Below are 27,239 nucleotides of genomic sequence, written 5' to 3' on the forward strand. Positions count from 1 at the left end.
CAGCAGTAATGGAGGGAAAACCAATGTGAGTGACACACTTACATGGCGATGTTTGAGTGAGTGTTTCAGTAGTCATGTGACAAATTTGCCCGTGCCTCTTGCTTACCTGACTGTTGCCTGAGCTGTTGCTACACCCATGTCACAAATGTTGCAGTATCGAATGAAAATAATGATGATTTGTTAAACAACTTTTACGTTCTGTTGACAAAAATTATAACAAAATTCTGCAGAGTTGGTGTGTTTTTCTTTTTTACTTTGGCGTTAGTTTGAGTCATTTACAATTATTTGTTTTTGAGTTAGAGTGCAATTCACTGGGGAGATTTTAACTCAAAATCGGAGTCAAATGGACTTTACCCACCTGTCTGTGTTAGTGTTCTAGTGTCATGTACCCACCTATCTGTTCTTTTGTTCTAGTGCCATGTACCTTCTTGTGTCATGTACCCACCTGTATGTTCTTGTGTTCTTGGGTCATCTACCCATCTGTCGTTTCTTGTGTTCTAGTGCCATGTACCCACCTGTCTGATTTTGTGCGATGTGCCCACCTGTCTGTTCTCATGTTCTGGCATCGTGTACTCACCTGTCTGTTCTTGTGTTCTAGTGTTGTGGTCTGGATGTTCAACTCCTTGTCCTTCATCTCCAGTTGACTCCTAATGGCTGCCGTCTCATGCTCCCAGTCTCTCCGTTTGGCTGTCAACATGATGTCTAGCTGTCTCATCAGCTCTAGGAGCTCCTCCTGACACGAAGACGTCAATCCCCCTCCTGGTAACCTAGGTAACACACATTTGTTTCAGTAACTGTTATACATTGCTAAGATAATTTAACAAACAGTTTCTGTCTTTAACTCCTTGTCTTGGTAACTTCTACATCCTAAGCAACACCAGACTATCAGCTCATGATGACATTGCTTCCCTTGTCCATTTGGCAACACAGAAGAAAACATTTAAACATGTGGTTATTGGGCTGCATAACCTGTGAAATATACGCTTCATCTAGCAACAGTTGTTAAGATTCTGTACATACAAACAAAAGGAACATAGTTACATTGTAACTCACTTATCCTGTTTTTGCAGTTCAAGCCAGAGACCAGAGAGTTTTTCCATTTTGTGTTCTCAGCTCAAATGTACACCCAAGACCATCATCTAAAATAGAAAATATTGATTGTGGAGTCTTCGTTTGAAGCCACATTTCAATAAAGTTCAGCTATATGTGACTGCAAATGATGAAGTGCTCACAAACAATGCAGTGATTGTAAGCATGAGCATGTTCATGTTAACAGGTGATGGTATGGAATGAACTGATGTGCCAATCAACTAAGTCACCTCGCAAATCAATGGTTGTAATAGTCACAACAACAGAGAGGTAAACAGAGACCAATGTTAAATATGCATGTAAAAATAAATATTATAGACCAACTTCACTCGCTCCATAGAACTGTAGTGGCTGGGATTCGAACCACAGACCGTCTTATCTGAAGTCAGACGCCTTGTCCACATGATCAAAGAGGTTGACCCCGTCAGCAAGCTGACAAGGTAAGATCTCCTGTGGGATGACTCCACGCCCTGCTACACAGACAGGGCAAGGATGTCACCTGTGGGATGACTCCACGCCCTGCTACACAGACAAGGTGAGGATGTCACCTGTGGGATGACTCCACGCCCTGCTACACAGACAGGGTAAGGATGTCACCTGTGGGATGACTCCACGCCCTGCTACACTGACAGGGTAAGGATGTCACCTGTGGGATGATTCCACGCCCTGCTACACAGACAGGGTAAGGATGTCACCTGTGGGATGACTCCATGCCCTGCTACACTGACAGGGTAAGGATGTCACCTGTGGGATGACTTCATGCCCTGCTACACTGACAAGGTAAGGATGCCACCTGTGGGATGACTCTGTGCCCTGCTACACAGACAGGGTAAGGATGCCACCTGTGGGATGACTCCACGCCCTGCTACACTGACAAGGTAAGGATGCCACCTGTGGGATGACTCCACGCCCTGCTACACTGACAAGGTAAGGATGCCACCTGTGGGATGACTCTGTGCCCTGCTACACAGACAGGGTAAGGATGTCACCTGTGGGATGACTCTGTGCCCTGCTACACAGACAGGGTAAGGATGTCACCTGTGGGATGACTCCACGCCCTGCTACAAAGACAGGGTAAGGATGTCACCTGTGGGATGACTCCACGCCCAGCTACACAGACAAGGTAAGGATGTCACCGGTGGGATGACTCCACGCCCTGCTACATAGACAGGGTAAGGATGTCACCTGTGGGATGACTCCACGCCCTGCTACACAGACAGGGTAAGGATGTCACCTGTGGGATGACTCCATGCCCTGCTACACTGACAGGGTAAGGATGTCACCTGTGGGATGACTTCATGCCCTGCTACACTGACAAGGTAAGGATGCCACCTGTGGGATGACTCTGTGCCCTGCTACACAGACAGGGTAAGGATGCCACCTGTGGGATGACTCCACGCCCTGCTACACTGACAAGGTAAGGATGCCACCTGTGGGATGACTCCACGCCCTGCTACACTGACAAGGTAAGGATGCCACCTGTGGGATGACTCTGTGCCCTGCTACACAGACAGGGTAAGGATGTCACCTGTGGGATGACTCCACGCCCTGCTACAAAGACAGGGTAAGGATGTCACCTGTGGGATGACTCCACGCCCAGCTACACAGACAAGGTAAGGATGTCACCGGTGGGATGACTCCACGCCCTGCTACATAGACAGGGTAAGGATGTCACCTGTGGGATGACTCCACGCCCTGCTACACAGACAGGGTAAGGATGTCACCTGTGGGATGACTCTGTGCCCTGCTACACAGACAGGGTAAGGATGTCACCTGTGGGATGACTCCACGCCCTGCTACACAGACAGGGTAAGGATGTCACCTGTGGGATGACTCTGTGCCCTGCTACACAGACAGGGTAAGGATGTCACCTGTGGGATGACTCCACGCCCTGCTACACAGACAGGGTAAGGATGCCACCTGTGGGATGACTCCGTGCCCTGATACACAGACAGGGTAAGGATGTCACCTGTGGGATGACTCCACGCCCTGATACACAGACAGGGTAAGGATGCCACCTGTGGGATGACTCCGTGCCCTGATACACAGACAAGGTAAGGATGTCACCTGTGGGATGACTCCGTGCCCTGATACACAGACAAGGTAAGGATGCCACCTGTGGGATGACTCCGTGCCCTGATACACAGACAGGGTAAGGATGCCACCTGTGGGATGACTCCACGCCCTGCTACACAGACAGGGTAAGGATGTCACCTGTGGGATGACTCCGTGCCCTGATACACAGACAGGGTAAGGATGTCACCTATAACCGTAACAGTCATTAGTCTATAACCCTTCTCTGTAATCAGATATGAAAAACATTTATTCAGTAATACGTCAGTGAGCATCTTTTGGGGACTACACTCAGAGTGTGGGTAATCCCATTAATAATCAAATAAGCACCCAATATTTGAACGTCTTGACCTGTTTATGTGCCCTTATTTATTCAATCACTTAATTAACATTTAATATATCACATTAAACAAGAGTCAGCAGTTTCATAATGCTTAATTTATAAATGTGCAAGTTCAAAGAAAAATCAACCAATGAACTATAAACAATCTATCATTGACAAACTTTGTTTGTGTAAAAATTATAAATGATGAATTGAAATTATTCCTTTCAGATGCCAGACATTTAAAAACAGAAATGCTAAAGACTGGAAACTAAGTTTACTTTCACCATGTTCACCACTCCCTCACATAATATCCTATCATCACAACCTCAGCGTGGAAAATAATCCGTTCTGATTATTATACATGCATTCTCTTTTGAGTTTATCAAGTAAACGTGGGTCCCAAACAACTAAATACAAACTGGACCCATATTCTGAGAGGAAGGCCTAACCTTTGAGTTCAAACTTCATTTCGAGCATGTTTCAAATCCGAATAATAGTCCCCAAAATTCCCCGCTAGACAGTATTTTTCTGTATGGATTAATCTTCTGACACAGAAAGTGATTGATTATTCAATTTACGACATCAACTTACAAACATGTTACTGCTTGTTCTGGGTGGTCTCGGAAAACGTTCAAGACACTACTAAGATGTATTTGCAAGATTAGGTAATGTCCAAAGATACGCGAGAGAAAGACATTTTCGTTTTTTCAAATTCGATATTGCCTTTCTTTCGTTTTGTTGCCAAAACAAATAAACAGTAAGCCTGGCATTCAAAACTTCCGAATCTCCCGGGCTCAGTTTGTAAATACAACCACAATCTGGATGGTTTCCGCCGGATATAAGGTTTTGTACTACTAACCTAAAACTTATTCCATAAATCTACAATTTCATTTTGCATTGATGATAAATGCCTACACATGTTACATATACTTACGCTAAATATTTCATTAATACAGAAATATAATAATCTAGGATATATTTTTCATAAAACTGATTATATATCAAGTAAAGTATACTATTTTATTGATATATTACTACAGCATCAAATTGTTGATAAGAATAGACTAAGTTGGGAACGGATATCCGGCATAAACTGCACCTGCGTAGTACGTTCAATCACATGCTAAGTGTGATGTGCAAGTGAAAATTACGATATTTGTGGTTGTGCGACTAAAAAATTAAATAATTATGTTGTTAGTCCTTGAAGAAAAGCACAAAGAACATCTGTCTTTTCTGAGCGATGTCAGCACCGACGGTACTATTTTCCTCAGCGATTTGTTAGAAGGGGGCGTGGCAGAAATATGCATGTTTGTTCTGAGATAATCAGTTATAACAACATTTTGGAAAAAATTATTTACCGTTTAAGCTTTACAGACTAAATGTGGATGAAACATTTCCTTTTTCCATTATGTTTCGTTGCAAGCTTAAATTTGATATCTTCGTAACATAAATTTGATTCTCTAAAGATTTTCTCACTTTTTCAGTTGTGCAAGAATTCTGCAAAATAAGTTTGAATTTCATCAGGAAAGGAGCAAACCCGAAAGTGTATCAAAGTGCATCACGTAAGATATTCCTATTTTGTTACAAATGCAATTATAATTGCCATAATATCTAAATATGAGCCCTTTAATTGTCATGAAATGAGATACAGATCGCAACTAGTACAGTCCCAAGTCTTTCATATGTTTCATCAGTCTTTCACTCAAAATCACCAGTATGTGTGTCGCCTAATGTTTTGCAGAAAAACTGGAAGTTAGTCCTGAAGTGGTGAAAAATGGAGTTGAGGGACTGATGTACCTTCTCACTGAGGGTTCAAAGTTGATGGTATGTATCCACGTACAGAATTTACAGAAAAGAGTATCCTATTTTGGGCTAATTAACTCTAGTCAGTATGTAAGCATGTCATGATATGCCCACCTTATGCAAACAAATTTAATGCTAAGTGTAAACTAACTATCTAGTTTAAACGTCAGTGTTTTTCAGTAACTTCCACATTGCCCAGTTATCAAGAAGTTGCATTTGTTAATTATTATTTGCCTTTGTAAGATGGAGCAAAAGAAATAACCACCTGGATTAGTTTTTTTGGTGAAACCCCAACTCACTCTACTGATCTGCACTTCAGCTGAATGAAATCGACTTCCAAGACTCCATCATGTGTCTAGGATTCAGTGAAGAGATGCAGCAGGCCATCCTACAGGTGTTCCTCGACAACCGCAGGGAGGTCCGAGCTACCTTGGCAGAGATGGCCATGGACCTGCCCCACTACCACGATCTGGAGTGGAGGTTTGATGTTCAGGTAGGAAGTTAAGCAGTGATTGTGTGCCTGGCTCAGATGTCTGTTTCTGGTCAACGTCTGACATGTTTGTGAGCCATGTATGAAATTGAGTCAGTTCTGACAGAGAAAACAGTGTAGTCACAGTATCATTGTAACACTGCAATCATAGTAACATTGTATCATTTTAATCCAGTTTATACTGTAACAGTATGATATTACTGCTGATAGTAACAATATAACTGTGTGACAGTGGGGATGCAGGTGTCCATGTTTTGCTCCATTTGGTGATAAGGGAGAAAATGGCTGCATTTAAACTTACCATCCATTGTATTATTGTGCAATGATCCTGTTCCCATCTTGTAAACAGCAGGGAGTAGAGCAGGTGTGTGGATAGGTTGGTTTGTTGAGCTTGTTAGCTGAGTTAAACAAAACATCTTGCATTTGAAGACTCAAAACAAGTATATGTTTTTACTTTATGTATAGTTGCTATTTTTTCATTATTGCTAATCATGTTGAAGATAAAAAATATTCTTTTTATTTTCAAACAAATGATCATTTATCATGAATTTGTGATTCATTGCTTCAGTAGCATGTACTTGGCATGAGTTGTCTCCCTTTATGAATTAGGAGTTCACATGGGTGATTCTGCCTTAGTAATAGGGAATTTTTAGAAAAACCACAAAAGGACAGTTGTATGCATACATGTTTCGTTTGAATATTTGTTGTTTTATATTTGTCATGTCTTGTCAATAAATGTTAAAGTTAGTTTGAGCTAGGAAAAAAGAGACACACCATTAAGATTATATTTGAAGCATCTTTTAGTGTTTTCAAGCACAGGTAAAATTGTGTATTTATTATTGCAGCTTGCGTCTCGATCGTTACGGAGACAAACTACTCCTCAGATTCTGTGTAAACTTCACCTGAAGGATTGTGGGAAGGATGAAAGACATGTGATGATCACTGATCCTGTCAATCTCATACACATGACAAAGGTGTTAGACGAAGCATTACAAGAAATGAAGTCACCATATTGTCGAAGAATTGTGCGGAATATTAAGTAATTTTCGGTGTTATATTATTGTTTTTGTACATATTAATAATATATATATATTTCTGATGAGATTCTTTATATATGAAATGTTTCTACGAATTAGAAGTATTTTGTTTAAAAATACGCTGAGTTCCTCTTCCATTTAAAACCGTGCTTGGCTGTGCTGTGATGTGGCTTACAAAATGTCATGGCTGAGGACGTTATTACTAGTTTACATTGTTTTCTCATATACTTTGTGAAAAAGTAATAATTAAAGATATATATTTTCAGGCTGCCCCAACAATATGTATGAACATTTGGATGAAATAAATATCCTGTATGCAAGACTGTGGTACATAGGTACTGCTTTTTTTAACTATTTAAAAAGGTTACCTCCCTTCCCATAGGAATCTCGTTATTCTATTTCACAAGAACCAAGCCCACGAAACAAGAACAAGATTCTTTTGAAATTGGATACTTTGATGTATATGTGTAATTATGTTTCACCAACCTGTAAACAAAGTTATGAATGTAGAAACCCTAGATGACATTTCTTGATGAGCAAACAATGTCTGACAACAATGTGTATTCATTGCTTTCAGCCATAGGAAGAGTTCTTGTTCACTCACATCAGAATTGTTTGATTTCCATTTTTGTGAAGCTGCCATGGCTGAGGGGCTTAAATCACTGACATATGGTGGTGATTTGGTGCATAACTCCAAGAGTTATGGGTTGGAATCCCAGATGGGACTCGGGTACTCAAAAGTACTGGAATCTGTGCTTCAGTCAGTAACACACATATAACATATGTTAATCTGACCACTTTCCACATGACACACAGCTCTAGAAGACTGGCATGCTCGAAGGAATAAAGATGGTTGGATGAGGAGGGAACAGCATATCTTTAGCAGTACTGATTTAGAGTTAACAAAGCGGCAGTGAGATGCCTGCATGAAATTTGCCAAGAGTAGTCTCCCTTCCACACGTTTAAACGAATACGTACCGACATGTGTACCAAGTACAGGCTTTTAGATGAACCTTTGTTGGCGTTAGCCATGCCCGAAAATCACCTGTCAGATTCAGCCATTATGCATGACTGCTTATCTGTAAATATAATATATTTGTAATGTAGCTTGTTTATTTTTGTGACTGTAAATCTGAAGTGTTGTCCTAGGAATTATGACTGTTTGATATTGACGAATTGTCAGACAGGCATGTGCATTTACAGCCAGATATCTGGTTATATTAAGTGAGAAGCATGGATATACTACTCAAGGGGGTATGAAGAATCCCACCCAAGTGACTACTGATTTCACTATTTCACGGAAGCGAGGTTAGTATTCTGTTTATTACTTCCAACACAAGTAGATAGAAGCTGCTACAGTGTGAGGACTCCTAGTTTTCTTCGAGTCAGACAAGGTCTAGTACCACTGCCAGAGCTGCAGAAGCGTCGTGACGTTATGACCCGGAACCCTTCTGACGTCATACATCTAGCGATTACGATACTACACTGGTGTAATATGGCCACCCAAACAATTACACTGTAGTATCTTCCAGGGGCGTGTAGCAACGTTTGATCTCGCACAAACGATATCTCCCGTGGAACACAGTTTTGAGCCTAGATTTACGAAGGTCTCTCAGCGCTGAGGTTGTCGTAGGTAATGTCAATGTATGGGACTTTCGAATATCATAGAGAGCTTCGAAATTCGAAAATCTAGACCCAGGATGAAAAAACATTTTTATATGGAAGAAATAATCCAACACTTAAACACCACTGTACACAATGGCTGGGTAATATCAGTGTCCTTATTTTCATGATGAGCAGAACAATGTTCTAAGATGCTTCTGTGAAAGATCAAAGGGGCAGACTGGAATGGTGCAGTGACGTCAACACATTGTGACGTAATGCAAAAAGTGCACATTATCGTCTGATAAAGTATTGTCGGCGCCATTGATCTTTCACAGAAGCATCTTAGAATTTAGAAATACAGTTCGTTCTACCACCATGTATAGTGTAATAAAGCACACTTTCGCCCTGAACTATTATGGTTAAAGCACGAGGACCGTAATAAAGCACACTTTAGCACACGCAGCGTCCTCGTGCTTTAACTATAATAGTTCAGGGCGAAAGTGTGCTTTATTACACTATACATGGTGGTAGAATGAACTGTATTTCTTAAATATCCTCAACGGGCGAGTAATAAGTTGCTTTACGCCACACAGCAAATTTCAGCTGTAAGTCAGTGGTTGTAAATAATAGAGCCAGGGAGTCCAGTGACTGATGTCATGATCATCGATCTACACAACAATGGCACGTGTCAATCAAGTCAGCCAGCCTGACAACACCGATCCCGCAAGTCACTTCCTACGGTAAGCTTGGGTTACTGAAGATCAATTATAACCCGGATGTTCACAGGTCGCTGAGCATCTTCAACAGCAGATAATACACCCATCCCCACCAGAACTCAACCTGAGGCAGAGTAAACAACGTTATTGTGTTTTTAATTGTTTTACTAATCCAGTTAAGTGTGAAGAACAGGTAACTCGCACACTGTTTTAAAATGTCACCTCAAGGGAAAATAAAAAAAATAAATGTACTGCAATGTTAAAATAAACAAATGCATCATACAAGGAAGTGTGTAACATCATTATTAACACTGTATATAAATAACCTTCAGCAGATGACCTTCAGTAGTCTCTGTATTGATACATAACTTCCATGGTGTACATTCTGATTGTTGACAGGCATTGTTTTGTGTGTCTGTTTGACGACACAACACACTCCTCCGGCTATGTAACGGTATTCCAGCTGTAAACAGGAGTCTGGACTAAACAGTCCAGTGACTGACATCATGATCATCGATAAACGCAGTTGTTACACCATATCCTATCTTGTCTGATCCGTTCCGTTCCTGTCTGATCCGTTCCGTTCCTGTCTGACCCGTTCCGTTCCTGTCTGACCCGTTCCGTTCCTGTCTGATTACTAGTATCGTTCTTGCTGAGGAATATAACAGGGGCAGTGTTGCGAAGACTAAAGAAAGGATCTAAATTCAATCCTCTCGAAGGTTCTCAGCCTAACCAGTGACTTTACAGTTGGGGATATGTAAGAGTGAACCTTAGACCTGGTTATGATCCGGACAGCTCTGCTGTGTATCGTCTGCAATCTGTGCATGTAGCCAATCTCCTGATATCCCCACGAGTAGGCGGTTACAGTAATCCAAACAACACACAGTCAGTGATCTGGTCAGATATCTATTTACGCCAGTGCATGGATATATAATTACTCTTATACTCTCTTGCGAAAACGCCAGTGTTCGGACGAGAATGGACGTTTCTGTAGTTGGCATCCTACAACCTATGCCCTCCTGGCGTTAAGCCAGTCGGGCAATAAATGTCAGGACATTCTTTTTCGATTTATAGAAACTTGTACACCAGAAAGAATTGCTTGGCTGACCAATAAAATGCTTCGGATTCATAGGCTAGTTCTCTAACGTTAGAGTTAACTTGGCCGATAAACATACGGTGTCACTAGAGCAGAGCTATTTAACAAAACAAAACACGATAAGCTAAATCTTGAACCGGCAGGAATCTTTCCACTAAGTCGAGCACTTGTTTTGGGTCGCACTGTAAATTTGACATAAGTCAGGGACGAACATGAAAGGATTGTCCCGTGGTTAAGTGTTTATGGTAGGTTGTCTGTTTGGTGTGAGAAAGCACCAATAAAAGGTCTTTTGTAATTTATGGCTGTGTATGTACTCTTGTATGCATTTCTTTCACTAGAAGATACTTTACTTGAATATGGAAGGCACTGAAAGTGTGTGGTACTTATGTTTTCGCAAGCCATATGCCCTGATAACTCTAAAGAGCGTTGCCTGACTTCCCCTAATATGACCAAAGATAACCTAACCCCCGGTCTCAACAAAACCTGCTGTTTACATATCTCTTCAATGTTTTCAAAGTGAATATATCGAATATGAACACTGACCATAAAAAGATGCGATGCCTATTTTACCAAACATGTGGGGGTGCCACTGAATCAGGAATATCTGTCATATTTGGATCAAGACGAAAAGCCAAGGCTTTAAAAACTTTCAATTCTATCTGTATTTTATGAAGCCAAAGCTGAAGCTATTATTGTAGAAATGATGCCATGCCCATTTGGATAGCATGGAAGTTGGAGAAATTATGAATAACTTCGACTTTTGAGAGTTAGTATGCATGCTGAACATTAACAGCTACCGGTCTGACGGATGTAGGAGAGACGCGCCAGGAAGATGGCGCACCACCAAGGCGGTGGTCATTACATATAGTTGAACAGTAACTGGCTGTAAATAATCTTCCGTTTGATAGAAGATGTCACGGTGGCTCACGTACTGTTGACCGACCTAGACAGCCAGATGACCCCCACTAGACCAGTTGACTGAAATAGACAATCAGCTGCCTGGACTAGACAACCAGCTAACTGGACTATAGACAACCAGTTGAGTAGACTAGACAACCAGCTGACTGGACTAGAAAACCAAGTGACTGGACTAAACAACCAAGTGACTGGACTAGACAACAAGCCGAGTAGACTAGACAACCAAGTGACTGGACTAGACAACCAAGTGACTGGACTAGACAACCAGATGAGTAGACGAGACAACCAAGTGACTGGACTAGACAACCAAGTTACTGGACTAGACAAACAGCTAACTGGACTAGACAACCAAGTGACTGGACTAGACAACCAGCTGAGTAGACTAGACAACCAAGTGACTGGACTAGACAACCAGCTGAGTAGACTAGACAACCAAGTGACTGGACTACACAACCAGCTAACTGGACTAGACAACCAAGTGACTGGACTAGACAACCAGCTGACTGGACTAGACAACCAAGTAACTGGACTACACAACCAGATGAGTAGACGAGACAACCAAGTGACTGGACTAGACAACCAAGTTACTGGACTAGACAAACAGCTAACTGGACTAGACAACCAAGTGACTGGACTAGACAACCAGCTGACTGGACTAGACAACCAAGTAACTGGACTACACAACCAAGTGACTGGACTAGACAACCAGCTGAATGGACAAGACAACCAAGTGACTGGACTAGATAACCAGCTAACTGGACTACCAAGTGACTGGACTAGACAACCAGCTGACTGGACTACACAACCAGCTGACCGGACTAGACAACCATGTTACGGGACTAGACAACCAGCTGACTAAGAAACATAGTGTACGTCTGTCGGCCAACTGCAGGAATACAAAAACCCCGACTGACGAAGGATGGACATTACATAAGGAGGGGGATGACCCAATGACGATTATGATTCCATACTTCTTTCATTCAGATCTGTTTGAATACCATTATTTTATGACAGAATTATATCGACTATAAACACTGATGCGTCAATAAACCACCACCAACAACAAAATCATTAATGCCCTTATGTCGGCGTTAACGACGACTAAGGATCTTCTTCTCGAGAGACAGGTGTCCCCTCGCTATCCCGTGACAAAGAAGACTGACACGTGCTACAGAATGTCTGCCACGGGAAGACCCGCTAACCACAAGACAGCCTCACCGCCCCAACAACAAAGGAGAGAGTTTTTCAAGATGACAACAGGGCGCAGAGGTGGTCTTGTAATGAAAGCGTTCGTCCGTCACGCTGGTGGACCAGGTTCCATCCCCACCAATGTACAATGTCTGAACCCATTTCTGGTGTTCCCTGTACTGCGGCAATATTGCTAAAAGCGGTGTAAAACGATACGAACTCACTTATAAACTACCCTGACCAACATGTGCCCCCAAAGCTTCTCTGGCTCTTCTTGGTGTGGGTTCGATCTGGATCCAACTTTGTGGAATCCCACACTCCTCGAAGCTGTGGTCAAGACTTGCCCATGGGAAGTCTCTAATGCTCTCATACCGTGGGTAGTCAACAGTTGCACGTGCAGTGTGCTGCCCAGTACCAGGTCGCCGGAACATGGCCCCTTGGCGGTGCCCTAGAGGACCATGTGAGGCAGGAGCTTGTCCTGCTTCTAGCAACTATTACATTCCCCAGACATATAGGAAGTTGGTCTCAGCGTGAGGAATCAGCTTCCCCACTCCACGCCTTCGGTCAACTTGACGCAGAGTACTCTATTAATATATAGGACGTGCGTGTAGACCTATGGCCTATGTGTAACCTGCAGTGCAATATCGGGTTCCTCTGACATGACGCCACAGTGAACACATCGAGGACAATGAAATCGCCTTAGGAATGGTCCAAAATATGGTAATCTTGCTCGGAGTCCGTTCCCTCGGACACCATTACTAACCTAACACATAGGGTGGAAACGCTGTCCACACGAAATGTGGAGTTGCCCCAAAAGCAACCCTCGATGGACAGTGAAAGAAGAACACGCGAGACGAAAGTAAAGGTAATTATTCTAGAGCATTCTAGAGCAATAACTGTCGAAATCCAACTGTTGTTGATACCCTGACTTGGAAATGGAAACGGTAGTGAATCCTCTTAGCATACAGTCTGAGGCCAATGAAGACTTGTAGAACAGCATGTGTGGCATAGGTCAAACCGAAACATGAGTCTTATACATTAATTCAGACAATGACCTACTTTACAGCCGATCTCAATTTTCGCGCGTGAATGTGAAATGAGACACTACACACAACTATGGATACACGAAATTCCAATTCTTTGATTCATAAGAGAATGGTATTTGCGAATTAATTTTATTTAAAACTTTAATAATAAATAGTATTTAAATATTTTACAGGTTCAGGGGACGTCAATTGAGACCTCACAGACTGCCGGTTTGATGAGGTCGTAAAATTATTCGCAATTCATCTGACTCACTGGTTGCACCTGTCATGTGTTCTTTGCGGTTATTTGTGTGACGTAGAATGTGACTGATATCACATCAAGGCCACACAAGACCGCCAAGCTTTTCTAGCGGCCGAGTCTCGTAGTTAGATTCCCCCGATATCTAGTTTTCCGTCTGTCAGAGCACGTTGTACGAAAGAGCACGTGCTGCACGGCGGAATACAAGGAACGTACCTCTGCGATATACAAGTGATTAGATGTATCAAATAATACTGATTAATATTTATATACCCAGCTGAATGAGCTGGTCTAAAGGAAATGGACTGGTTATGGTACTGAGTTGCGCAATAGGATGGAACACAGCCTGTTTCTGTTTTTTTCTGTTTTGTGTAGGTGACAACAAACGACTGGTACTGAAGCACATATGCGACTTGTTCGACTTCAAAATTCATTTCCTGAAACCAAGAACATATCAAACTAAAACATATATACTGATGGTGAAAAGTTAAGCAACCAAGTATGTACATGATGATTTCTTCGTAGGTAGTTAGAATGTGCAGACGAAAGATACACGAAAACGTCGCGACTTGCACAATGCAAGTTTAATGGCACGTCATTACACTGCAAACATGCACTGTCTTGTCGAAAGAGGCAACTAACGGATCGGGTGGTCAGGTTCGCTGACTCGGTTAACACGTCATCGGTTCCCAGTTGGGCAGATCGATGCTCAAGCTGATCAAGGGAGTGTCTGGTCCAGACTCGATTATTTACAGACCGCCGACATATACCTGGAGGAGTGCTGAGTGCGGCGTAAAACTACACTCTTGTAATGATGTTTAGTACATCCAGCAATGTGTGTGTCATCATAAAGCGGCAGCAGTGATAATGGCACTTCATGTTCCATAACCTCTGCACATTATCGGGCTGCTTGACCTTCTACCATTCGTATATTATTCAACTATACACAAATAATGAACAAAACATTCTTCACAAGAAACACCTCTAGAATAGCGGTTGATGACATGGCGGTTAAAACTACAAACTGTCAACTCCCTGCTCAGTAAAATCACTACATAATGGACAGTCTTTTTGCTACATGTGCCCAACTCCATATACAATGTACAGTTTGATTTTTCCATAACTGAATAATTAATGACGCTATAAAGTCTGCACTGCGACTGAAGATCTAAGAATGATGAGGTCATATTTCGAGTTGAAACGATCATCTTCCGCCATCTTGTTTAGACTCTCAAGACGGTGCTCTCACTTGACGCCCAATTGCAATAAATATAGAGGGTGTCAAGCCATTACAGAAAGATCTGTAGATTTCTAGACCCCGCTGCCAAATGGTGAATCCTGATATACTTGAAAAATATTGTAATTATGGGGGAAAAGTTACCTTTACTCTCGTGTCAAGTGTTCTTTTTTCACTGTCCATCGAGAAAATGGAGTTACTTTTGGGGCAACTCTACATTTCGTGTGGACAGCGCTTCACCCTGTGTAACAGCTATGTTAGAAAGCCCATAAGCTGTAGAACTCTGCACTTGGATCTTCCCCGTATACGATTGTGTTAAAACAAGACAATTTGTGCTACTGTACGCCCATGTGTGTACTGGATCTGCAAAACTCACGAGAATGTTGCCCGTGAAAATCAAAGTTAGATTTGATCTTCAGGGTAAAGAAGCGAATGACGGGATCGGATGGTCATGTTTGTTGACTTGGATGACATGTGTCAAATCGTAAACAAACAAACAAACAAGTCTGTCATGAACACGCTACTTCACGTGGTTCCTGTCCCTCCCGTCATGCACACATAGGAAATGTCGATTCTAACTGACAGGGGTGCCTGACAATATGAAAAATAACCACGTTGATTGACCACCGTGGAAGATATTAATGAGTGAGTTTAGTTTTGCGCCTCGTTTAGCAATATTCCTGCAATATCACGGCGGGGACACCTTAAATGGGCTTCACACATTAAATCCACGAGGGGAATCGAGCCCTGGTCTTCGGTGTAACGAGCCAGTGCTTTACCTGCTAGGCTACCCCACCACCCACTGGAAGATATTAGATAAAACTATAAACGCTGAGGATGAGCTCTGGTGTGAGACTAAGTGAAATATAAGCAGCTGATTCACAGCTGATTCACACCACCGTGGTACATATCACATTCACATGAAAACGATAAGGATGAAAAAAGAGTATTAACATTTCACAGTACGATGTTGTCCGAAAGGTGATAATCCGTTTATTCCATGAGAAAATGTTGACAGACTATTTCCCGCAAAGCTTGACACAATCAGCTGACACTATGCGTTTGTCTATGGAATGAATAGTCTGAGATCACAACACATAAAGGGCATAGACATTAGTTCGCACCTCCAGGAACTATCAGACTACACGTCAAAACGCACCTGTAGCTCATAGGACTAACAGTACTTTTGTGAAGTTTGAAGCACAAGAGCCATCAGTAGGTATCGTAAACAATATAAGTCAGCAGCAGATGAACTTGCTTGTACCGTAGTCCAGGGACTCCTTTCACAAAGCAACTTTTACTAAGGTTAACCTCAACTCCTATTCTTTAACATTGCACTAAGGCTACCTAAGTCTAATAGCAGTTAAGGTTGACCTTAGCAAAGGTTGCTTTGTGAAAGCAGCCCTAGGACCCCGTTCCTCAAGGCAATCGTAACCGTAAGACAATCGCAACTTCCATGGTTTAACACAGGCATACAGTTGTAGCGCTGTGATCACTCTGAGGAACAGGGGCCTGGGGCCATGGTTTAACATAGACATACAGTCGTAGCGCTGTGATCACTCTGAGGAACAGGGGCCTGGGGCCATGGTTTAACACAGGCATACAGTCGTAGCGCTGTGATCACTCTGAGGAACAGGGGCCTGGGGCCATGGTTTAACACAGGCATACAGTCGTAGCGCTGTGATCACTCTGAGGAACAGGGGCCTGGGCCCATGGTTTAACACAGGCATACAGTCGTAGCGCTGTGATCACTCTGAGGAACAGGGGCCTGGGGCCATGGTTTAACACAGGCATACAGTCGTAGCGCTGTGATCACTCTGAGGAACAGGGGCCTGGGGCCATGGTTTAACACAGGCATACAGTCGTAGCGCTGTGATCACTCTGAGGAACAGGGGCCTGGGGCCATGGTTTAACACAGGCATACAGTCGTAGCGCTGTGATCACTCTGAGGAACAGGGGCCTGGGGCCATGGTTTAACACAGGCATACAGTCGTAGCGCTGTGATCACTCTGAGGAACAGGGGCCTGGGGCCATGGTTTAACACAGGCATACAGTCGTAGCGCTGTGATCACTCTGAGGAACAGGGGCCTGGGGCCATGGTTTAACACAGGCATACAGTCGTAGCGCTGTGATCACTCTGAGGAACAGGGGCCTGGGGCTATGGTTTAACACAGGCATACAGTCGTAGCGCTGTGATCACTCTGAGGAACAGGGGCCTGGGGCCATGGTTTAACACAGGCATACAGTCGTAGCGCTATGATCACTCTGAGGAACAGGGGCCTGGGGCCATGGTTTAACATAGGCATACAGTCGTAGCGCTCTGATCACTCTGAGGAACAGGGGCCTGGGGCTGTGGTTTAACATAGGCATACAGTCGTAGCGCTGTGATCACTCTGAGGAACAGGGGCCTGGGGCTATGGTTTAACACAGGCATACAGTCGTAGCGCTCTGATCACTCTGAGGAACAGGGGCCTGGGGCCATGGTTTAACATAGGCATACAGTCGTAGCGCTCTGATCACTCTGAGGAACAGGGGCCTGGGGCTATGGTTTAACACAGGCATACAGTCGTAGCGCTGTGATCACTCTGAGGAACAGGGGCCTGGGGCTCCTTTCACGAAGCAGCCTGTACCAATGTTAACCCCTACTCTCTTTCCTTAACACTGGACTAAGGTTATCTTAGTGACTTAGGATCACCTCAGTACTTTGTGAGAGGAGTCCCTGGATTTCACATGTCTTGTTTTGGTTGAAAGTCATACAAAACCTCCTTACAGCAAACACTCATTTGACTGGCTTTCAGATGATAAACTCCTTTCCCACTAAATAGATATTTAGTGAACACATACATATGTTAAACCAGACACTTTGTTAATCTGAATACTTCTTAATCGAGGTATTTGTTAACCCGAACATTTTACCTAGGAACGGAAACTCCCATGACAGGTTCCATATTTTACAGGGTCGCGTTTTACACTTACCCCGTATGACCTAATTACAATGAGCATAGTTAAAGGTCACATGCAACGTAAAACACAACTTTGCAGATTCTGGTACCTTTCGGTGTGCACTTACCGAAACAAATCATAACAAAATGCCAATTCAACCTATAAAGTTGAAAAAAACGCAATGAAAAAAAAGCCCGCGAAATCGGAGTTCAAACGTTTCACTAAATTCCCCCCAGCGCTGGGGGGAAAACTGGTTTCAACAACTGTGCTGCGCTACGTCCATAACGCATGCGCAGTGAATAGTTTCGCGGAGCTTGGAACAGTATGCATGCCCAGGGTCTAAGGTCGTGAGCAGTAGTCTAATCTTGTTGTGTACACAAACAAGTAAATAATCTACTCGTTACGCAAAACAGCTTGTTGATTGTGGTAAGCAGTCTCTGTCACAGAGAAAGCTCAGTGTCTGGTTTATTTACACCTATATGTCTATCTGCCTGTCTGCTAAAGACAACATGCAATACACAGCTTCAATCATTGACCACGTGCAATTTGAACTTAACACCTATCAGACTATACGACATAAAGAAAATGAGTTGATTTATGACTCGTGCACCCGAGTCCCGTGTCTGCCACATTATGTAATTAGGCACGTGTGATACACATGACAGGTTTTTATGTCTGTGGGTTGCAAACAAACTACATGTACATTCATTTTTTTCGGATGACTGGATCTGACGGAAACTGGTGCAAACTCTTGTCAGTTTCAAGTCCTGCTTTGTACTTGACGAATGACAGATTCCAAGCATGCAGTAGTTTACCATTTCTACTGACATGTTTTTTTATTGGATCGAGCGCAAATTCAGAGAACATGTATTTTCCAAACCCAACATCTCTATATACATTCTTCATGGATAACGACTTCTTTTCGTGTATATGATTTTGTTTGACAACAGTATATGAATCCATACTGAAACGACGCATCAAGTACACAAAAAGAAGTTGTTATCTGCAAAGGTTCTTACTTTCTTGTGACTGGCTATACTTCTAAAATGCCCATCAAACAGATCATCTTTCTGTACACACAATGAACCCTCAGCATATCAGCAAATGAAACAGCCAATCGGAAGCCGTCGTTACACTTGAGTGCATATCCACCCGCAATGACTGGGTTCGGTCTCCCGAGGGCTTCGTTTCGGGGAAAGTAAGCCCAAGTACAAAATATTGCACTTTTGAATCGCGATTGTACGCTTATAATTTTGTTTATTTGTTTTTTTAAAAGCAGCAATGTATATTATATGTCATGAATAAGTGATAATTGTGTTTTAATTATGTTTGATTTTTTGGTTGCATGTGACCTTTAAACAACAGGTTCATGCATGCATTACCTAAGCTGGTACTACTCCAGGCAGAAACCGCAACACACTGCAGTAAATACCGGATACAAAGCACACTACTGCTTAAACCCCCATTCACTAATAGTCAGACATTCCAGCGCTTTTAACAAGATCACCTCTACAATGCAACCACCTTTATATTCACAACATACAGACAATAAAAACAACATACAACCGGTTTCAAGATTTACACAAAGTACCTATCATGTTGCTGGTGTTTCTGTAGACTGTAGATGTTCATACCAGCAGTGTAATTATAACATTGAATGGAACACAAAACAAGTATGTTGAGGTAAAGGTAATGAAATTATGCAACATATTACAGTCAATGGAATACATGTAAAATGTATCAAAATTAGGTTAAACATTGTCAGAATTATCTAAATATGAATAATGCTGTGAGTCTTCGTGTTGTTCTACGGCCATAAGGACATGGTCACTCTTCCACCCGTTTACCCACATACTGAACTGTCCAACGATTTATTCCCTACACTACGGTAATCTGAGAGAAAACGACTTCCATTCATTTTCATTTCCTTTCTGCGTGAAACTGAGTGAAAGAGCCTTAATTTGGGCAGCATATAACAATAGAGCCTTTAGGCACTAAAAATGCAATTCCTCTCCGGCGTGCCTACACACACTTCCGCCAGCCTCTCAATATGATGGCCTCATTTGATTCTATTTCATATTTGACCACACTCAGTAAAAAGTATGTGCTCAAATAAACTTTATAGTTTACATAAATATACCGACTTCATATGGCCCTTGTCTTAATGTCAGGCGCAAATACACCGAAATCATACGACCCTTGTCTTAATGCAAGGCATAAACATACCGACCTCATACGGCCCTTGTCCTAATGCAAGGCATAAATTAGCTGTTTGCTAAAACTGTGCGTATATGTAGCTTTAAGGATAGCTGTCCCAGGTTCAAAGTGTTCCTTAAGTGCCCCACCCACACCGTGTATCTTCCACAATGTCGCTTGCGATGATGATGATGATGATGATGATGATGATGATGATGATGATGATTCGGGCATTTAAAGTGTGCTATCCTCCCTACTGCCACAAGGGCCTGTCAGTGTTAGATCGAATGAGTGAGTGCATAAGTGAGTGAGTTGGGTTTTACGCCAATATTCCAGCAATATCACGGCGGAGGACACCAAAAGGGACTTCACACAATGTGCCCATTTGAACCCGGGTCTTCGGCGTTACGAGCGAACGCTTAAATCGCTAGGCTACCTAACAAAGGGGTGATTTGACCGAAGCGTATGGCAACCAGAAGCAGGAGTTATAGGGTTTGCATGATCCAACTGTATGACCATTGACCTGGAAAATGCCGGATGTATTAAGGGGAACACACTGTTTACATATTGGGTTTATACGCTAAAGGTTTGAGCACGGTAGGTGAGACAATGACTGTCATCCCTCACCTGTTACAACCTTACAACACAGCGCCTGGGTGACAACTGTCATTTCTGGCGATATAACTGACATAATGCACTGGTGCCATATTAGATATTTTTTACATACTTATCAGGTAAGAAAGCCAACAATGCCCACGTGAGTGGCGCTTACTCAATTTCTCTCATAACACAGTCTACAAAAAGTAGAGACGCGAGGTCAACATACGGGCGGTAGGTCACCCAGGTCACGAGATGACCTGGACACGTCATTCCCTTACTAGAGACGAGCGAGTCAAGACGTATTGCTTGGCCGCTCTACTGGATTCTAGTTAAGTGTGTGCTTTGTTTATTGCATTTTTCTATATTTCTCTCTCTCTCTCTCTCTACTATCATCATTCTAGTCGCTTTTAGGTGTTTTTCGTTATCTGCGACTAGCTGATTTTTTCTTTCTTGCCAGCAGTTGTGGGTCGTCGGCCGTCGTCCCACTTGCACGTGCTTCACGGGTGTCCCGATTGTGTCTCGGTTCACGCTTGTGTGGCTCGTGCACTCGGACCCTTGTCGGGCTTCCGCGTTACTCGCTGGCGGATAGGCGGATTGGCGGATAGGCGAACCCTTCGCCCGAGCGGACCTTTCGTTAGGGGTTCCTTAACTATCGCTCACCTACGCCTTTGTGCGCAGTAGCGGAGGTCAGGCGGACCCTCCGCCTAGGCGGACCCTTCGCTAGGAGATTCTTCTGTCGTTCCCCTCAACCCCTGTGTGGTGTAGAGGAGCATTGGCGGACCTTTCGCCTTGACGGAGAGGCGGAGGACAGGCGAACCTTCCGCCTGGTCGGACCTTTCGCTTGTGACGTGCCTATCCTCCTCGGATAGGAGTTTACTCTGCCGTCACCCCTCGGCAGCGTTCCCTGTCGTGCGTTCCACCATGGTATTCGCCTCCTTCTGCACTCAGTGCGGCACTAGGAAGTCGGCTAAGTGGGATCCTCACACATTGTGTAGGCTTTGCAAGAGTCCCTGCGCTGCGGATAACACTTGCGCAGAGTGTGAGGTCCTCTCTGAGCGGGACTTTCGTCAGTACCTGGCAGTACTTAGGAAGAGCGAGAGGGAGTCTCATCGGAAGAAGGCAGCGCCTTCCGCAGGTTCGCCAGTGTCTTCGGCGTCATCTAGACGATCGGTGCCTCACTCTCCCATCCGCCCTCCTTCTCCCTCCGCATCAGAGGAGTTAGTTATTCACGAGGAGGCGGAGGAGTTCGACTCTCAGTCAGGAATGGAGTCGGACCCCATCAGGACTATGCCAGAGGGGAGCGATACTCGCTCCCGTTCCGTCTCTCCCTCTCGGCCCCTCCTGAGGGAGGACGTAGCCGTATCACCGGAGGGGAGGAAGGAGAAGAAGAGAAGGAAGGAGAAAAAAGCGAAGAAGTCTCGTAACAGGGAGCAGGTTCGCTCAGAGAGGCTTCTCCTTTCCGTTAAAGGGTTAGTGGAGTCCATACTTGATCAACGCCTTGGTCCGCCCACATCGGCTCGTTCCGCGGAACCCTCCTCTCCGCTCCGCCTCCGGAGGCGGACGCCTGTTCACTCCCCGAGGCGCTCTCCTTCTCCCAGGTCCTCCCCCTCTAGGGAGTTCATTAACACAAGAGACCCTCCACTTATTCCTATCCTCCTGGAGGAGGTGGGGGATGACAGCGACCCTGTCCTCCCAGAGCCTAACCCTCCAGTCTCTGACTCTGCGTCTAGACTGGAGGCAATTGCGGAATACACCGGTGTGGTGTTGGCGGAGGTGGACGATCAACCTTCTGCCGCTTCTAGGGCGAGAGGCGAGTCTTTCTGCCCTGAAGACTGTGTTCTCTCCCCTCGGAAAGTCCTCCCTCCGCAACGCTTCCTTGAAGCAGCCGCTAAGGAACTGAAGGAGGCTGTTGCCACCACCGGACCAGGTCGCCTTACCCCTCAGCTCCTCCTCTCAGACAAACAGAGGATCAGGCTTCCAGTGGCGAACTCGCCCATTCCTTTAGATCCTCCCTCCTTGGATCCCGATATCTCTCGTGTTGCTTCTGCTGGGGTACCCCACAAGGTGTCGGACAATCACCTTATCCATTTGGACAAGGAGGCCAGATCCATTGTGGGGCTGAGCAACTATGTTGCTCACGCCTGCCAAGCTATGGCCACTTTCGCCAAGGAGGCAGGGATGGAACAGGGTGAGGAACCTCTGTATAGGGCATTTGGAGCGGTAGCTGGCGGAGTGGCACAAGTCACCCTGTCGGCTGCTAGGATTTCAGCTGCCATTACCAACCTCAGACGGGAAGGCTTCCTGGGGCGCACTAATCTCCCTCCGGAGATTAGGGACTCCCTCCGTTACGCCTCAGTGTCGGCAGACACCTTGTTCGCGGGGGAAATCCCAGAAGCTCTCCGCACTCGCCATGAGATCCAGCAGCAGGACCTAACCAATCGGATCATGACGGGTGGCGGACCCTCAGCAGGCTCCACCCCCCGCAAGCGTCAGGGAGGTCCTCCAGCAGACCAATCCACTCCTAGGAAGCGGACAGGGAAGGTGGACTTTCGGTTCGGAGGTCGTGGCCGAGGACCCACGAACCAGTCCAACCAGCCCAGCCAGGCTAACCAGGGATTCCAAACCCCCAGCAAGGGCACTCCGCGGAAGCGGAACAAGGGCAAGTGGACGTCCAAGAAGAAGTGACTCTTGGTGCCCGCCAATCCTTCCGCCACCTATCATTCCTCCATTCGACGGACCCGTTGGCGGCCGCTTGAGCCTCTTTGTCCCAAACTGGCGTCAGCTAGGCCTAGACCCATTCGTGTGTCGGATCCTGGAGCGTGGCTTCCGCATCCCGATCTCCTCTCCGCCCCCTCTAACCTGCTCTCCGGTGGAACGTCCGATGGACTCGGTCAGGTTCCAACTCACCTTAGAGCAGGTGGAGTCTCTAGTCTCCAAGGGGGCAGTTCAGGAAATCCCCCTCCAGGATCTGACTCCCGGGTTCTATTCCCCCGTTTTTGTCAGGCCCAAACGCAACTCGGGGAAATGGCGGCTGATTCACGACTTGAAGGAGTTCAACTCCTCCTACCTCGAACAGCCGCCATATTTTCGACTCTTGACTGTTCCATCAGCCATGCGGTTACTGGAGCCCTCGGACTACATGGTGTCCCTCGACCTCCAGGATGCGTACCTGCACATCCCCATTCACTTGGCGGATCGCAGGTACCTCCGTTTCGTCCTGGGGGGCAGGCACTTTCAGTGGAATGTCCTCCCGTTCGGGATCTCCTCTGCCCCATGGCTGTTCACTCGTGTGACCCAACCCATCGTCCAGTTCCTCCACGAACTCCAGGTCCAATTCCTTATGTACCTGGACGATGGGTTCGCTCACAACCCTTCGCCCTCCATTCTCGAGGCGCAACGGGACCTCGTCATCCACCTCCTTCGACGCCTAGGGTGGCTAGTGAACCTGGAGAAGTCGGACCTGGTACCAACCACCTCTCTCCAATACCTAGGTGCCATACTGGATACAGTAGCCTTCAAGGCTTTTGTACCCAAGGAACGGATGACCAGGCTAGCGCCCCTGATGACTTGGGCACTATCAGAGCCCCTGTCCCTCAGGCAGTGGCAGCGGATATTGGGCCTCCTGACGTCAGCCCATGACCTAACCATAAGGGGGAGGCTCATGCTCCGACCGCTTCAGGTGTTCCTCAACGAGCACGTCAGGGAGACCCACTGTCTTCACCCAATAAATCTCCCACCTCACCTCAGACACTTCCTCACCTGGTGGCAAGTGGACGACAACGTCCTCAAAGGAGTTCCCCTAAGGACACCTCTCCCGACCAGTCACCTTTTTGTGGACGCCTCCACCCAAGGATGGGGCGCTCACTTGGGGTCGGACCAGACGGCAGGTACCTGGTCGGCAACCCAGCAGGACCGGCACATCAATGTGCTGGAGTTGGATGCCGTACGACTTGCCATCCTCCATTGGTCCGTTCCCCTCAGGCACCAGACCTTACTGGTCCACACGGACAGCTCAGTCGCAGCCTGGACGATCAACCGTCAAGGCTCCACCAGAGCCACTCCTCTCCTAGACCTGACCCTCCGCCTGTTCGAACTGGTAGACAGGCTCTGCCTGAGCATCCGTGCAGTTCACATTCCAGGAGCCAAGAACGTCCTGGCAGATGTTCTCTCCCGGCCGGACGCGCCTCCTTCGACAGAGTGGCAACTGAACCCGCGGACGTTTCAGTCCCTCTGTCTCCAGTTCGGCAGGCCCATGTTGGATCTGTTTGCCACCAGGCTGAACTGCCAGCTCCCGATCTATGTATCCCCCGTGCCGGACCCAGCGGCCTGGGCCGTCGATGCACTGTCGTTAGAATGGGAAGGGATGGACGCTTATGCCTTCCCTCCCCCAGCGGTTCTAGCACAGGTAGTGGCCAAGCTTCAGACCACCAAGTCCATCAGACTGCTTCTGGTGGCTCCCATGTGGCCTGCCCGGCCCTGGTTCGTTCCCCTTCGCAGACTCTGTCTGCAGGATCCCGTCCAGATCCCTCACCGGAGGGACCTTCTCATAAGCAAGCCAAGCGGCCGTGTTCACGAAAACCCTCAGGTATTCAATCTGCACGTTTGGCTTGTATTCAAAGGGGGCTCAGGAACAGTGGATACTCCAAGCGAGTAGCCTCGGCCTTGGCTTCCTCACAGAGGAAAACCACGCAGAAGCTCTACGACTTCCAGTGGGGTTCCTTTTCCTCCTTCTGTGAAGACAACGGCGTGGAGGCCGGTTCTGCCACTCTTCCCCAGATAGCTGATTATCTGGTTCACTTGCGCAACGTTCGAGGGCTCAAGGCCTCCTCCATTAACACCAATCTGGCGGCCATCATGTCCGTTATAAGGAAGAGGTCGCCGGGACTGGACATTTCTGTACTGAGGGAGCTCATCAAGTCTTTCCGACAGGCGGAGGGTCGGCGCAAGCCGAGGGCTCCTGAGTGGGATCTGGCAGTGGTCCTTGACCACCTCAAGTCAGATTTTTATGAGCCTCTGGAAGAGGCTCCCCTCCTCCGCGTCACAGTGAAGACCACCTTTCTAGTGGCCATGGCCTCGGCGGCCCGAATATCGGAGCTTCACGCTCTTCAGGCGGATCTCCTGAGATTTGAGGCCACGGATGGAGGATCGGCGTCCTTGGGCCTCGCCCCCGACTTCGTTTGCAAGAACCAACAGGCAGACGAACTGGGACGTACCTTCCACATCCCTTCCTTAGGGCCGTTGGTAGACCCGACGGAGGAGGGAGCACTCTCTCTCTGCCCTGTCAGGGCTCTCCGAGTGTATACCGACCGTACCCGCTCCCTTAGGCAGGGGCGGCGGAGGCTTTTCCTCCCTCACTCCCAGAGGAGCAAAAGGGAGATTGATCGGAGAGCTCTTGGGGTATACCTTCGGTCGGCCATCATAGAGGCCTACAAAGGCCAGGACAGACCTCTTCCAACTCGCACCAACCCACACGAGATCAGGGCCGTCTCGGCCACCATGGCTTATCACCGCAACATTGCGGTGGCGGACATCATGGCGGGCTGCTTCTGGAAGTCTGGCTTGGTGTTCGCCAACCACTATTTACGAACCCTCTCCAACGAGGATCTGGCGGGCATTTCAAGGCTAGGACCCCAGGTCTTTGCCCAGCAAAGAATGGGGGATCCTTACCCTTTAATTCGGCGCGGGGCTGCTCCTCTTTAGGTGGCCTACACTCCCCCGCCTCTCGTATGGTGCCAAGCTGGGGACCTCAACTACACACCCTTTTTGCCTCAAATAAACTTTTCTGTTGCTTCTCTCCACTCCTTCAGTGTTGAGATGTCTTTTCTCGTGTTGGGTTTCCCTTCCGGGGTTGTCGGCCGATCCCTCCTCCTTATCGGAGATGTCCGGACAGCGGTTGGTGTCCTACCCGCCCTATAGTGCGGAGGCGGATGCCGGTGGATCGCTCTCCTCAGGGTTTCTTGGTTCCTCTTTACGTAGAGACGCACGGGCGAGGTCTCGCGTCCACGCTCTCAGCCCTCCGCCTCTGTGCCATTCTGGGCATTGTTGGCTTTCTTACCTGATAAGTATGTAAAAAATATAACATTTTTGATTAAATGTCATTTTTTATACTTACCTGGTAGAAAGCCAACAGTCGGGAGTTCCCGCCCAGCCTCCCCTCCTGAGGGTTTTGTTGTCTGCCTCGCTGGGTAAGGGAATGACGTGTCCAGGTCATCTCGTGACCTGGGTGACCTACCGCCCGTATGTTGACCTCGCGTCTCTACTTTTTGTAGACTGTGTTATGAGAGAAATTGAGTAAGCGCCACTCACGTGGGCATTGTTGGCTTTCTACCAGGTAAGTATAAAAAATGACATTTAATCAAAAATGTTATATATATCGTCAGCTCGGGAACCAACAGTACCGGCTTGTGTTTGAAAACAAAAGTTTAAAATCAAAGGGATGCCACAACGTCGTTAATACAGAATTTCGTTATTCCAGACAGTTTCAGTGGGACCGTCTGGATGAACGGGGTTGTCTTTGTTACAGACATAGTTCACAATACTACGTTACCTTGCTACCTGTTATTGATAACTGTATACATCTGAGGACAAATCAGCTGGAGAAACAGCCACCACTTCCCTACCGTTATCTACAACTCACTG

The 27,239-nt window shown here is 46.0% G+C and overlaps 4 protein-coding genes across 4 annotated transcripts in view; 3 read left to right on the forward strand and 1 right to left on the reverse strand.

Annotated features, from left to right (window-relative positions):
- LOC137281972 (centrosomal protein of 63 kDa-like) overlaps nt 1-4,302 on the reverse strand; it is a 34,095-nt gene extending 29,793 nt beyond the window's left edge. Inside the window, exons 1-3 of the mRNA XM_067813715.1 lie at nt 4,079-4,302; nt 1,054-1,139; nt 578-767 (exon numbers count right to left, since the gene is read on the reverse strand). Of these exons, the coding sequence (XP_067669816.1) occupies nt 578-767; nt 1,054-1,100 (237 nt within the window). The 5' untranslated portion in view covers nt 1,101-1,139; nt 4,079-4,302. The remainder of the gene's footprint in view (nt 1-577; nt 768-1,053; nt 1,140-4,078) is intronic.
- A 273-nt stretch (nt 4,303-4,575) lies between these two features.
- LOC137281973 (COMM domain-containing protein 2-like) lies at nt 4,576-7,137 on the forward strand. The gene is made up of 5 exons (XM_067813716.1): nt 4,576-4,742; nt 4,972-5,049; nt 5,229-5,311; nt 5,610-5,783; nt 6,626-7,137. Exons 1-5 carry the CDS (start codon nt 4,676-4,678, stop codon nt 6,821-6,823), a joined length of 600 nt encoding a protein of 199 aa, XP_067669817.1. The 5' UTR covers nt 4,576-4,675; the 3' UTR covers nt 6,824-7,137.
- A 4,283-nt stretch (nt 7,138-11,420) lies between these two features.
- LOC137281184 (uncharacterized) lies at nt 11,421-12,938 on the forward strand. Its single transcript, XM_067812305.1, has 2 exons — nt 11,421-11,882; nt 12,741-12,938. The coding sequence occupies exons 1-2, from the start codon at nt 11,421-11,423 to the stop codon at nt 12,936-12,938; spliced, it is 660 nt and encodes a 219-aa protein (XP_067668406.1).
- Nucleotides 12,939-23,481: 10,543 nt separating this feature from the next.
- On the forward strand, nt 23,482-26,300 carry LOC137281185 (uncharacterized). The gene is made up of 2 exons (XM_067812306.1): nt 23,482-25,079; nt 25,220-26,300. Exons 1-2 carry the CDS (start codon nt 23,482-23,484, stop codon nt 26,298-26,300), a joined length of 2,679 nt encoding a protein of 892 aa, XP_067668407.1.
- The last annotated feature ends 939 nt before the right edge of the window (nt 26,301-27,239 follow it).

This window comes from Haliotis asinina, chromosome 4, assembly GCF_037392515.1.
Source record: "Haliotis asinina isolate JCU_RB_2024 chromosome 4, JCU_Hal_asi_v2, whole genome shotgun sequence".
In the NCBI taxonomy this organism is placed as follows: Eukaryota; Metazoa; Mollusca; class Gastropoda; order Lepetellida; family Haliotidae; genus Haliotis; species Haliotis asinina.

Excerpts from the sequence above, each read along its gene's own strand:
- LOC137281973 (XM_067813716.1), top strand. The coding sequence starts at position 4,676 with ATGTTGTTAGTCCTTGAAGAAAAGCACAAAGAACATCTGTCTTTTCTG. Across the intron at positions 5,050-5,228 it reads AGTGTATCAAAGTGCATCAC|AAAAACTGGAAGTTAGTCCT; the intron begins GTAAGATATTCC and ends AATGTTTTGCAG. Across the intron at positions 5,784-6,625 it reads AGTGGAGGTTTGATGTTCAG|CTTGCGTCTCGATCGTTACG; the intron begins GTAGGAAGTTAA and ends TTATTATTGCAG.
- LOC137281184 (XM_067812305.1), top strand. The coding sequence starts at position 11,421 with ATGAGTAGACGAGACAACCAAGTGACTGGACTAGACAACCAAGTTACT. Across the intron at positions 11,883-12,740 it reads TGAATGGACAAGACAACCAA|TGTGCTGCCCAGTACCAGGT; the intron begins GTGACTGGACTA and ends TTGCACGTGCAG.
- LOC137281185 (XM_067812306.1), top strand. The coding sequence starts at position 23,482 with ATGGACTCGGTCAGGTTCCAACTCACCTTAGAGCAGGTGGAGTCTCTA. Across the intron at positions 25,080-25,219 it reads ATGTGGCCTGCCCGGCCCTG|GGGGCTCAGGAACAGTGGAT; the intron begins GTTCGTTCCCCT and ends TTGTATTCAAAG.